The sequence below is a fragment of the Xiphias gladius genome, chromosome 9, assembly GCF_016859285.1.
Source record: "Xiphias gladius isolate SHS-SW01 ecotype Sanya breed wild chromosome 9, ASM1685928v1, whole genome shotgun sequence".
NCBI classification, from domain to species: Eukaryota; Metazoa; Chordata; class Actinopteri; order Istiophoriformes; family Xiphiidae; genus Xiphias; species Xiphias gladius.
Genome location: NC_053408.1, coordinates 15,973,765 through 15,987,981, shown reverse-complemented (window position 1 = coordinate 15,987,981; position 14,217 = coordinate 15,973,765). Strand labels below are relative to the sequence as shown.

Sequence of the window (14,217 nt, the reverse complement as noted above, 5' to 3'; positions counted from 1 at the left end):
TGCATACAACGTGTTATATGTCAACCTGTGTAGACCACGACACAGTCGGCGCCTGAGTATGTTAATTTAGTTACTTCTCCCGCACTTGACCTTGTGATAAGGTCAGAGAAACATCTGAGACGTCTGATGGAGTATTTTCAGAAGGATCAATCTGGACAATCTAGGAGCTAGAAAAAGAGCATCAGATGACCAGTGGGGCATGCACAGCGTGGTAAAACGAAACTGATCAAATCCACAATTCAATTAGCATTTGCCTTTTTCGCGTTAGGAAACGTTAACTGTAACACCCCGCACTGTCAAGTCGTGGCGAGTGCAGGCTTAGCAGTTAGAGTGGGCTGCTGTCGTTGCAGGTGCGAAAGTGCGCTAAGGAGCGGGACCTGTGGCGCGTCTTTTTCAGCAGCAGCTGGGGGGTGGGGGGCACAGGGGTTACGTTTCAGACCCAGGCGCAGATGAAAGGCAGAGAGTCGAGAAACTGGCTGGTCTTATTGTAGTGTACGTGTGGTGCACTCATTCTTGTCCCCTCGTCTGACATTCATTCAGGCTCCCTTCTACAGATAGATAGATAGATAGAACTGGGGAGAGAAAAAGAGAAAGAGAGAGAGAGGGGAGAGAGAGAGGGACTTAAAGTGAAACCTGGAGAAGCAGAGATAGCCAGCCAATCAGAAATCCCCCCAGGCGTTTAAAGGGATGGTGGGCAGTCTCCCGGGCTTTAAGAGCGACTTATTTTACAACCTCCTCACATTCTCACGTCTTGACCTCCCGCAGACACTCAGACGGAGCCGAGCGCCTGCACGAGTGACGGCCGAGCGTGCCTGAGTCGACCCGGATCTGTCCGGAGTGGCCCCCTTTTTCTCGCTTTTCCTCCGTACGAGCCGCCGCTGGATGCTCCTCGCCCTCCCCCCGCCGCACTTGTTGCGCAGAGACTGGATGCGCCGCTGAGTCCTTGGAGAGGAGAGGCAGGGACGGACGGCAACAGGTGCACACGCAGCATCTCCTCCAAAAACAGAAAAGAAAGAGGCTGCGCCGGAGGTAGGGACATTACGCCTCATTTGGCAATTTATGTGTCGAATATGTGTTTGTTTTGGATATTTTGACCAAACAATAGGCTGCTCCAATCCGTGGTGATCTATCTGACAGCTGTGGGTGAGGGGTGATTTAGATTCATTTAATTGAAGGCGTTTTTGTTTTTCTAGATTTTTTTCTCTGGCCCCAAGATAAAACCAAACTTTAAATGCTGATCTGAGGATCCCTTGGTCGTCTTCAGCCCTCACCGCGCACACAAGGCCAGGATGCCGGTCCTGACAAGCCCCGAAATCGCTAACAAGTTTAAGGAGAAATGGCTGGCGGTGTACCCGGAGGATCAGGTCACCGGGTCCGACTCTGCCCCCCTTGACGACAGTCTCACCAGCCTCCACTGGCTCCAGAATTTCTCCATCCTCAGCGCGGACCCGGAGCGACCCAGCGGCGCGGGACCGGGCTGCCCGTCCTCCCAGCAGCACCTCTTTCTCAGGCGGCTCGGCTTCCCCAGAGGAGGCACCGACTCTCCGTCCAGCCCCCAGGCCGGGGACACCGCCGCCACCGGGATGCCTCTGTACCTCGGGAGCCCCGTTACCTCCGGCAGCGACTCCACCGCGGCGCCGCGGTTTGCCGGCTGCGCTCATCCCACATCCGGCTACCCGCAGATCCCCATTCAGGCCAACCCGCCGGTTGAGGTCGACTACAAAACCAACCCCAAAGTTAAACCGCCCTATTCCTACGCTTCTCTCATCTGCATGGCCATGCAGGCCAGCAAGCAGCCCAAAGTGACTCTCTCCACCATCTATAACTGGATAACGGAGAATTTCTGCTACTACAGACACGCGGAGCCCAGCTGGCAGGTAACCGAGACCGGATAACGCTCCTTCTATTATTGATGAGTCAGATAAATGGCGAGGCGAGGGAGGGAAGGGCGAGCAGTTGACTCCAGTGTCACCATCAGACACCGAGTCTTTAGACCACGGGGCATCAGTCAAGGCCTTTTCTATATCGGTTTGGGAAAACAAAAACCATCCGATGTAGTGTGAATTTGGAAACCTCCAAATCTCTCTCCAGGACTAGATTAATGTCTCATTTCTGCCTTTGATGATTTTCCATGGCAAGTGTTTTTTTCTTAATGCAAGAGTCTGAAATTTCCATCCTCCGAGAGACTTCTCATGTATACGGGTTTTTTTTGCCTGAGGGGAATGATGATGGAGTGGAGAAAGCACTCTAATGTGTGTTTGTGCTTGTGTGTGTGTGTGTGTTAATGAGGGCTCCTGAGAGAGATGGCAGCTAAGCACAGCTGATCATGTTTGAAATGCACAGAGCTGCCTGTTACTAGAAAGCCTCATTAGGTACATTTGCTTTCCTATACAAACAACAACAATACCCCCCCCCTCCCCCTCCCCACACACACGCACACATACACACACCCACACTCTCATTCTCTCTTCCTGTCTCCCTTACAAAAGACAAACTGGCATTTTCAGTTTTTGCATGAGTAACTCAAATTTGCTCAGAGCCAGTTGCAACATGTAAAATATCCCTTTTTTTTTGTCTTTGTCACAGAACTCAATTCGTCACAACTTGTCCCTCAACAAGTGTTTTAAGAAGGTCCCCAGACAAAAAGACGAGCCAGGGAAAGGAGGCTTCTGGCAGATTGATCCCCAGTATGCTGACATGTTTGTCAATGGCATCTTTAAACGCAGGAGGATGTCTTCTAACCACTACAACAGCAGCAGCAGCAGCAGTAGCAGCAGCAGCAGCGGCGGCGGCAGCACGCATAAACAGAGCAAACTGGTTCAGGGTTATCACAGCACCCAAAATGGCTGCCCTTACCAAGGGGTGGGTGGCAGACGGAAACACCTGCCCTCTAAAACCAGCAACAAGGCGATGAGAGTGACTGAGTCCCCTCTATTAGCGACAGAAGCCCACAAAGCAGACATCCTGAGGGGGGACTTTGACCTGGCATCAGTGTTCGATGACGTTCTCAGCGGGAACTGTAGCACCTTCGAGGATTTGGACATCAACACGGCGCTGAGCTCCTTGGGCTGCGAGATGGAGGTTTCCATGCAGGGGAGGCAGCACTCGGCTGGGCTGGGGAGATGGTGTGGGGGAGGGGACCTCATGGGTCAAAGCCAGCACCTGAGCCACCATCAGTCCTTTGGTTACATGGACTTGAGCGCTGCTTCAATGGAGTGCACGGTCAATATGGGAGAGCTCCATGTGCCGCAGCAGCATCCGCAGGAGCTGGACCAGGATCAGCTGCTCCAGAGTCACCACCACCTGCAGCAGTTCGACGAGCCCTCCACGCTGTTCCCCGAGCGGCCTGAGGAGGCCTTGCTACAGCCCTGGGAGGAAATCAAAGAAGAGGCGCAGGCAATTCCTCTTTCTCTGGATCAGGGCTTCGGCCTGTGCGAGGGCTTCTTCACAGAGATGCAGCCATGGGAGCGGGTGGAGGCCTATTTGTGACCTTTGACCCCAAACCTCACTGACTCCTAAACATCTCTGATTGCTAGCCCAACTCCATATAACCCCTAAAAGGATAACACAGTGGTGACAGAGCTACAACATGGTTACTTCTGCATTTCCTCCAATCATTCTGCAATACACTGCGTCTGTAATTTATTTTTTGTAACATTTACTTTTTTTTTTTTTGTTAAAATACCATCGTGATAATATCAAACCTATCTTGAACCTGAAGGGCCAACCCAGCTAACAAAGATGCCCTTAATAAAAGACATTGATCTGACTATAAATTTTGCTGGGTGACATGATTAGGCACTATTTTCTGGCCCAGGCTCCCGATTCTTCTTGAGGATGTCAAGTGATTGGCAGGAAGCAGTGCATAACGTGATGCAGAGCTGGTATATCAGGCACGACGAAATGACAATACAACAGAGTAACTTTGATAAACCAAATTAAAGTTTCGTGCAGACTACCAAGGATTATCTCACTCTGTAGAATGAATGGCAGCAAATGGCTTCTTGACGAGGACGAGAAGTAAAGAAAAGCTTAACTGTGTGCATGAAACATGACATCCTTTTGGAACTACAGCAGCTCAAATAGGAGGAGGGGTGGTAATAAGAGAGTGTGTTCAAATGAGCGCTGAACTGTAAGCTACAGCTATTTGTCCCCAGTGACAGATGAACAGGGAAGAAAACCCAACAACCCTCCTTCAAAGCACTCTCCACAAACAAGCAATGTCACCGCGGGACTTAGAAGACATACAGGATTCTATTTTGCTACATTAGCATTTAACATTTTTACTAACATGCAGTGAAATCAGCCATTCATCTCAACTGTCTACAATGTTGTGTGATGATGAAAGACAAAGCTATCAGGACAGGATGGACACGAGAAAACTTTAAATTCATAGTCTGAGATTAGAAATCAGTCACTTATGACTTTGTTATATAGTTGATTTAATATATATTCACTAAAGTATATAGCGTTAAGATGGGCAGGAACATTTCCCATTTCTCTACAGTTATGTATTGCAAAGCAAAAAGAGGAGCTGACCTGAAATTGAGACATTAAATCGAACATTATGCACTTTGATAGGCAGCAGTTTTGGGAAAGCAAGTCAACGGTTGTTTTTTTGTTTTTCTTCCCAGGATGTTTAGTTTTATTTTCTAAGGTATTAAAATGGTGTTTTCTAAAGTTTACTGACCATAATGAAAATGATACATATATCCTGTAATTGTCCATATCAGTTTCTTTTTGAACAATGATCTCAGCACTGCAATAAGTTTTGTTTGCTTAAATATTCTGTTTTTTCTTTCCAAATATAGACGAAAGTGGGCATTTGTTGATTATATTTCGCCAAATTTGTTGATAAAGAATATGCAGTTCATTGGTGTTTCTGTGTTGATTAATAGGAAGAGAGTTGTGTTTTCTGTCACTGGGTGATGGATTTTTCTTTTGTCCCCTATTGATGACTGTGGTGCATGTCTTTTTTTACTTTTATGGTTTGTTTTCACAAATCTGAATTTCGAATTATGTATGAGAATAATAACTGCTGGTTTGAGGTGACAAATTAAAAGCAGATAGCCTACATAAATTCAACTCCTTAAGGCCAGATTTTCTTATTGTATCATATTGATCAAGTTTGATAAGGACTCTTTAATCTTACTGTGTTATTTTCATTTGTACTTTTTTAAGCTGTTTAAAAATGCAATCATGCCTTGATGCAATAAATGGTGTCAATTAAAGAAAGAACAGTAACAAAAACACGTATCCGTCACTTGTCATTGTGAAATATCAAAGATTACAACATATACACATGATGGAATGCACATGTATAGTGCAGGATTATTGTTTGGGTTAGAGCTCTGTGTGCAGTCAAGAGATAAAAGGTCTATCAGGGTTTATCATTAATCAGCACAGACAGGTCTAAACTTGCTTGGCATTTAAAACATACAGGGGGGGACATTAATGGCACATACACTTGCACAATACAAAGTAATACAGTATCTTAGGCAATAGCAAATTCTACCTTTAGCAATAATTGTCAGAGAAGCTCGTATTCGACGCCATGAAAATTATTCAGACACTCATACCACTAATACTAATACTCACAACTGTACTAAACCCTTGAGTGTCTCAGGTCTGAGTTGTTTTTGGACCAAGTGAAGTGGGTAACATTTGAGGAGAAAAAGGTTGGAAATGAGATTTTTTTTAAAAATCAAGATAATGGTATTAATTCAAGGAGCATTTCTCACTTTTGCTACAAAGAGCTTAACAAACAAATACAAAAAAGTGCACGAGACTAAGAGTCCATAGCCATGCTCACATCCCTGTCAGGTTGTACTTAAACACAGCGATACTTTGAGCAAAACGCTAACATCAGCATACTAACATACTCACAATGACACTGCTAACATACCGGTGTTGAGCGGGTATGATGTTTACCACGATCAGCATCTAAGTTTAGTATATTGGCATGCTAACAGTTGCCGATTAGCGCTAAACATTTCTGTGCAAAAAATCAAAATATTTGCTACATGCAACAGTTAGTATGAGAATACAAAAGTAACAAGACTAAGGGCCATGATATAGTTTCTCAGAACTAGTTCATAAGACGTGCTGTTAGACCATGTTGGAAATCAAAAGTGTTTATACCTTAAAGGCGGAGAGAAAAGCTGGCTGTCATAGAGACAGTGGAAGACATAGGATCATTTAAATATGGGAATAACATCGCACATTTCCTGACAGTTTCTCCAGGGAGTCATTCATAGTGATGTGCTAACTTTTTCAGATTAACAGTGCCACAAATAGTTTTGTAACAAATGAAAAAAAGAGAGCTAGAGAGAGAAGTACAATGCCTAGCTCCTCTCTCACCTATGCTCAGCTGGCCAATCACAGCACAATGTGGGCCTGAATGTCAGCTCGTCGGTTTCAGAAAGTTCGAACACAGACTCTTCTAATCTGATGTCAGAAAGGAGTGGGAGGGAGGAGGTTTCCAAAGCCATCCGACCATCTCACAAGCAGTTCAGTATGAAGTATAAAACTGGCTTAAAAGTCTACAGCCATTTTAGCAGCTCTGAGAGGCTTTACTTTGGCAAAGCACGGCTTTGAGCTAAATGCTAACATACTCACAATGACAGTATAACTTGCTGATATTTAGCAGGTATAATGTTTAAAATGTTCACCATCTTAGGTTGGTTTGTTAACATGCTAACTATTGCTAAGTAGCCCTAAACACAAAGTACAGCTGAGGCTGATGGAAATGTCATTAGTTTTAGAGGTTTTGGGTCATAAACTGAAGTACTGAACAATTTGAAATATTGACCTGATCATGATTGTAGATGAAAAGTCACAGTTTCAGCAAAGTTATTACAGTTCATCACCAAGTCACCAGGATTCCTCCCCTGGGGACCATGAATGTTTGATCCAAATTTCATCACGATCCGTCCATTAGTTGTTAAGACATTTAACTCCATACCAAAAATGTGAACCTCATGGTGGTGCTTGAGAAAAAAAAACAAGGGGGATCACCAAAGTCGTCTAGATTCATCCCCTGGGGACCATGAATGGCCGTTTCAGTAGATATAGATAATTCACTGGATAAGTGAAAACTTTGACCTGCTGGTGGCACTAGATGAAAATTCAGGGGATCCAAAGTTAGTTGGATTGTCCCCAGAGATTTTTCCTCTGGGGACCAGAAGCGTCTGTACAAAATTTCATGTCAGTCCATCCACCAATCGTCAAAATATTTCAGTCTAGACCAAAGTCATGGCCTGACTGAAAGACCAACCATGCCATCCCCAGGGCCACATGGCTAGCGTGGCTATAAATAACCTAGAGATACATGAAAAAAATAGGTATAAAAGCAAAAAAAGGTTTAGGGATAAAAGAAAGGGAATAAATAAATAAATATCAGATCAGACAAGAAGGCTACGGTAAACAACTCCCTAATCAACACTTTTGTCAATTCCCACTTACTGTCATGGAAAATAAATACAGACTTCACTGTCAGAAAACATTTATTGGTGCAGAGCTAATTACAGTAAGACTCATGCAATATATATATATATATATATATATATATATATATATATATATATATATATATATACATCTTTTAAAATCAATATGCGTGTGTGATATAGGATTAATATTGTCTATGTACAGAATGTGAAGAGTTTAAGACCATAAATCCACCTGGCTGGTACACTCACCATCTTGACCTCGCATCTATCAGTGCAATCTCTAAAAAAAGGACAGGTCTTCTGGCTGTTAGAAAATGCCCTCAAAACTTACCACCACATCTCATCTCAACCTTTTCCAGGATTTTCATTGCATGCCCTGTATGAAAATGTGCTTTTCCACTTCAAATCTCTTTTTAATTGAAATTGTTGGGGGAAAAGGGGAGAAATGCGGCTTATCCCCGTCCCTCTGGCTTGTGGCCCCCAGCGCCGACAGGTCATGTGTGGAGATCTCCAGGAATGGGTGGAATAACTCAGATTCCTTAAAACAGCAGGGACTGAAGCCAGATTCGAGGCTGAGGTGTGCGCCCTCCGACCACCCTGCATGGAGAAAATCACTCCAGTTGATAGAGAGGCTGATCCTGTGACAACTACAGGCCATTTCATAACAGTTATAGGCCTAGAGGTCACCTCTGTTAGCAGAGGAAATGCAGCAGTTGAAGAAGAAACATCAGTGTCATTATCACTGTCAAGTTGAAGGTTAAAGAGGCATCTGTTACACTCGAGTGTGTGTGTGTGTCTCTGTGTGTAATGTGTGAACTTTCACATTTGTCTCTGTTTGTCTGTGACAATGTGCACATTTGCTTGTGTGTGGTTTCATTATATGCCCATAATGTTTGTGTTGGTCCACAGGTTTCTTTGTCTACACTCACGCTGATGTGTGCGCTGCCCTCTGAGGGTGTGTGTACATGACTGTGATTGGGGCCCCGTGGCGGCCCAGATAACACTATCTCTGTGGAGCCAGAGCCCCGTGGTTCTATTCAGCGTGGTGGATGAGAGGCTGGGACTGCCCAGCACGCGGACCTGCTCAGAGAAGGAGGAACAAGCTGGGCTGTCACTGTAGGCTAACCCGGCTAATAATGCTTTATAACCTCCTCCATGGTGCCCCTCTGGGAGGCTCTGCGTCAGCCGCTGTGTTTCTGTATGTGTGTGTTAGCTTGGGAAGGTTACACAGAGGAGGGCAAAAGCCAAAACAGAGACAAGCAGAGGGTGTATTCAGTCTTTTATTGCCATCATGGTACCCTCTGGACTGCTCCTGATTAGAGTCAGGCATAAAAAGGGTCAACCAGCTTTGCTAAAGAAGCACCCCTCCCAGCATGACATAGACACAGGGTTCAACTCCCCATTTATTGAGGATAGCCACAGAGCTATTCTTTATGGGGCAAAGCAGATAGAAGAGACATGATAGGGGGGCCCTCACTAATTAGATCCTTCATTGTGGCACAAAGTAAAAAGTCGCACCAGCTAAACGCCCTAAGCTTGTTTTATAGCCCCTGGGGAACCCCTGAGTGTGTGTGATTACATGTATAGGTTAAGTGTTAGATCACACTGATGAGAGAAAATTTCCTCATTGGTGCATGGAAGCAAATAATCACACACCTACTGTATATCAGGAACGGACCTTCAGTAGGAGTCACCTTCATCTCTCTGAAATGGTGGGAAAATCATCATCCATCTCTTGTTTCCAAGCCCTCATAACGTATTGATAAGGGAAAAAGACTGGGATGATACTGAGTAGGCAGACCATCCATTAATGTCTCTCCAGACTGGTCTGACGGGAGAAGAAGGCTTAGGCAGGAAATACACCTAAATAGTCTTTCTAAAAGACTGTTGTTTATGCATGAAATGCTAATTGGGTTTCCATTTAGATCGCCTGTTCCATTTTGAAAAGAACTACGGAATGGTAAAATAGAATAAAAGGACTGCAGTGAAGTATGGTGAGGCGGTTTTCTTTCATTTACAGAGATTAGGGTTCTACCTACTTGCAAAAGTGGTCAAAGTGTGCACATGGTGATGTTTACATTCAACAAGAACAGGATCATTACTATAAAAACTGAATGTTTCTTGGCATTATTCCTCATCAAAAGCCTTATTGGTGGAGTTTTTGTCCAGAGGAGCCTTTATTCCTCTGAATGTGCTGATGACTAATGAAGACTGGATATCCAATTTGCCAATGCGCCATGAACCCACACAGAAACCCTCTAGGTTTTGTTTCAGTTTTGATGTGCTAATTTTATTTATTCAGGGCATGTAGTGCAGACAAATGCAGGGGTGCAAATGAGTGCAAACACAACTGCACACACACACACACACAGATGGCAATAACAATTACATATAGAGGTTCGTGGAGGCCAAAGATGCTGTATTCACCCTTATAGGAGTGCGCGGGCTTATCAGTCACATTCATTGTGTCGCTCATTCTTTTTCCTGCCGTTTCTCTCTGCCTGTTTCTGCAACGACTCTCTCTAGGGATGTTGCCTGAACTTGTACTCCACAGAGTGGACCTTCAATGCCTGCCTCTCAGTGACAGTGTTTGCTGCTGAGTGAGGTTAACTCTGGGGAGAACCTTCTCATCAGAGGATGCTGTCCACTGCAGAGTACACTGCACATCTTCTCCGATGGCATTATTCAGTCAGACAGTCATAGGGATCACTTGACTGTGAACAGTGGCCACTCCTGTCTACTGCTGTCTTGCGTTGTTGTTGTGAACTAGATCTCCACCGGGCTGACGATGGGTTTCACATGTCCTATTGTTTCCCATTGGCTCTCAGCATTTGATATATGCACGTATACTACTTTATTATATGGTATCGTGTTTTCAGCACAGCGCATATACTATTGTATTGCACCTGGGTGTTTCAGTTGCATCAGATCACATCACATTCAACTTTATTATTTCATCAGATTTATTAATAACATATTATTGTATGTTATCCTGTTGGGGTTGTATCATATGACAGCATATCATATCGCTTCACATTGTACTGCATGTGTCATATCAAATCTAATTGAATAATATCATCACTTGATATACTGCTGTAGCTTTATACTGTCTTGTACTGCAATCTGTCAACTCAACCAGCTCTTCCTTTTTTCAAAGTCTCATGTACACAAAACGTAAGGGCACATCAGTATCATCTCTGTAAACTATAACCCTGCAGGTCTCTGCTACTGACAGACCTTTGGTAAGACGATCATCTACAATGGAGGTGGGATTTTTTTTTTTACCTTGGCTACCATTTTTACCTATTTATTATTATTAATTTAATTCAGTTTAATTTAATTTACTCACCAACTTCATCGCTGACATCTGGCTATGTGGCAACACCAGTAGAACACATTGTCACACAGGTTGTATAAAATGCTTAGTAAAAGAAAGATGCTTTAAGTTCTTTTAAGCAGCTCTAAAGACCCGGTCACAACAGAAAGCAGCAAAGAGAAATGTATTAACTCCCCTGATCACGATGGCTCCAGTGAAATGAATTCATTTTGGTGTTTTAAAGGCTGGTGTGGCCGCGCCGTAAGAGTATGTACTCTCCATAACATTTGTGTAGAAAAATTAAGCTTTTCAAATAAAGAACTTGGACACAATATTCATAATAAAACTGTATAAATTTGATTGCATGAATAATAAAGCTACCTGTGTGTATCAGCATATACACTATGTGTGTTCTTTTGGCTTACGTGTGAGTGTATGTGTGCATCTTGGCATCCACCACTCGGTCACTGAAAGACATTCTTGCCCCGTGCCTTCGGTCTCTGTGGTCGCAGGGAGAGGCTTGATTGTCCCACAGGCAGACAGGAGGAGGGCACACACCTGCTATACACGCACACGCACGCACACACACACACACACACACACACACACACACACACACACACACACACACACAAACACACTCACACAAAACACATACACAGGCATAGCACTGAGACAATTATGCACACAGACTAAAGGCAGTCACACATTAGTCAGGCTCACAGATACAACTGCATGAATCCCTACACCCTCGCACACTCATGCCCACACACACAGAGGGCTAGCCAGAGGGCAGCGTGTCAGGAGGGTGAGCGTGGACAAGAGTGCAGAAAGCGAGCCAGGACAGCGCTGGAGCTCTGCCATTCACACAGCGTCAATCTTGGTGCCAACGAGCAGAGCAGAAAACAAGTCTGGACGAACCCTCTCAATCTGGCCCGCTGCTCTGCCTGGTTCTCAGCCAGAAAACTCCTGGTAGGAGAACATCATAGCTCCAAAATTCATCTCACCAGGTTGAAGTTACGATGCGCCGCTATTTCGTCCTGAGGCAGCTGAAATGTTTTGTTAGTGCTGTCTTTTTCTGAGATGGACAAGTTGCTCCAGAACTTGTCGGTCATGTAGATCAGTGTATCCCAACTGTTTTGGTTGAATGTGCCCCTACATCCCTATGAGATAAACTTCACTGACACCACCTGTCAGGTTCCAAATGTGGTCATTTCTATTGTTTTTAAAGTGGATGTTAACATTACATAAAAGTCATTATCTTTACAGATTTTTCATGCAATTGAACTAACAATATTTCGGTCGGTTTGGTCAAGTTTGCATTCCTGCTTGGAGTGGCAGAAGCTATTTTGTTGTTACTTTTAGCTAATTATTTCTATCCAACTATTTCACCCATTTATCCACCGATTGTAGCTATTTCTCTGGTTTAGCCATTAACTTTAGCTAATTATTTCAACATTGCATTCATAACTTTTGTCTGTGTATTTTCCTCCAAAAACACAAATATGTCGGTATATATCTTATTTTAACCACAATGTTAGAATAAATCAAAATGCCATCTGCAGTCAGCCATTAGTTGGACCTTGGCATTTCAGTAAAACATCTTTTACTATTCCATCATCAGCATTTGATTTTTTTCCCACAAGGCCCCTCATGTGGTACAGAAAGAATGAGAAAGTCAAGGAGATGTACTGAAAAGGGGGGAAACTCAAAATCAAACAGCCAAAAGATGGCAGATGTGTGTGCTTCATTTATGTATCAGCTGTTATGTCTATTGAAGTGTGTGTGATACATGAACATGTGCAACCATCCATACTTTGACAGCAGCACAAGGTGGTGCAGGTGTGTGTCCTTCCACCCCCCCCTACTATCAGGGACCTCTTGATGCCACTAGACTGCCTCTACCATCCCCTCCTCCAGACACACACACACACACACACACACACACACACACACACACACACACACACACACACACACACACACACACACACACACAAACACACACACTCACACTCCACTCATCCATTCTTCTCCCTATGTCTGTGCACTGCTGAGGGCTCTTATTTGATTAGCTGCGATTGGCTTAGTGAAGCAGTGGAGCATTTGGCTCACCGGGGGAGCTGTACACAGCACACACACACTTTCTGCAGGAGTTCTTGGACAAAACACACACAAAGACACATGCAGAGTACACGCATATAAGTGCATTTCGAAAATCCAGCTCCTGCTTAGAATGACCCCAGCCCTGTCTCCTTCCTTTATTTGTGAACTGAAGGAATAAACAGATTTCTTTACAGAAACATACAATTACATACGGTTGTATCACATATCACAACTCGTCTGTTTGCATTTAGCATTCTAATAAACACAAAGGCCATATATTCATCTTCAAGTATGTCAACCACATGTGAGGATCATGGCCTTCACTGTAAACAGTTTCTTTAACAGTGATGCACTGACGTATGTTTACTGACCATGACGTCATCCCGGCCTTCTCCGGAAATCACCTCCGATTACATAAGGATGACTGCAGAGCAACACCCCATCTACCAGGCCTTAGTTGCACTAACCGCCGACCATTCAATAATGGATGCGGGGTCAGTTTGTTGGTGAGGAAGCGTGTCTGTGAAAGGTGTGTGCAGAAGACGCAACGCAAACCCTGGCTGTCATTGTGTCAGTGTCAGACTCCCCATGCCTTTGTCTTCTCTTCATTCATCAGGGTCAAGATGCAGATGGTGACGGAACAGTTTTGATGATGGAGGCGGAGAGCACTAACACGCCGCTCCAAGCTCTCCCATAGGTGTTTACTTGGGTTAAGATTAATGTAAAGATTAACCACTGTAATACTCATTTAACCGTTTAGTGACCCCTTGTGCCATGGGTGGAAGCATTTGCATTTGTTATGTCTCTCCATTCAGTTATTCAGGTTTTTTCCTTTATTGTAGCCCAAAAAAATATATATTTTCAACATGACTAGTCGGTATAGACGGGTTTCCTGTTTACAAACAATCTAGGCTGAGAGCACATCTTTGGATTAGTAAACCCATTTCCACAATACCATGCTATCTTATATATGGACATTTTTCACTGTTTAGAAATAAAGCTGCTGCTGGAAAAACATGAAATCTGTTTACAGGTGAATTTGTATGCAATAAACATCCTCACATTCCATACTTTTTTTTTTTTCAACCACACGCCACCTTTGATAGACTTCTGTCAACTCTGGCAGCTAACATGATACATATTCCAGTGAGAAACAGCAGCTAGCCGCAGTGATAATGCTAAACAAGGCTACACACAAAGTTAGCTCTGCAGGTGGATAGAAAATGAACTGTGCGTGTTCAAAACGATCAACCGACAGCTGGGGCTAAACTTAAAAGCACAACGTAAGCATAAAAAAACGAATGCTGTCATGTCGTTTGCTGTTGTGCGACTCAAGAGCACAGG

General features: G+C 44.0%; 1 protein-coding gene across 1 annotated transcript; it reads left to right on the top strand.

Moving 5' to 3' along the window:
* Nucleotides 1–1,289: 1,289 nt before the first annotated feature.
* foxj1b (forkhead box J1b) lies at nt 1,290–3,493 on the top strand. The gene is made up of 2 exons (XM_040135821.1): nt 1,290–1,877; nt 2,587–3,493. The coding sequence occupies exons 1-2, from the start codon at nt 1,290–1,292 to the stop codon at nt 3,487–3,489; spliced, it is 1,491 nt and encodes a 496-aa protein (XP_039991755.1). The 3' UTR covers nt 3,490–3,493.
* Nucleotides 3,494–14,217: the final 10,724 nt, after the last annotated feature.

Bases quoted from the DNA above. Each gene is read 5' to 3' on its own strand.
- foxj1b (XM_040135821.1), top strand. From the start codon at position 1,290: ATGCCGGTCCTGACAAGCCCCGAAATCGCTAACAAGTTTAAGGAGAAA. The intron at 1,878-2,586 runs GTAACCGAGACC...TCTTTGTCACAG, and splicing joins ACGCGGAGCCCAGCTGGCAG to AACTCAATTCGTCACAACTT.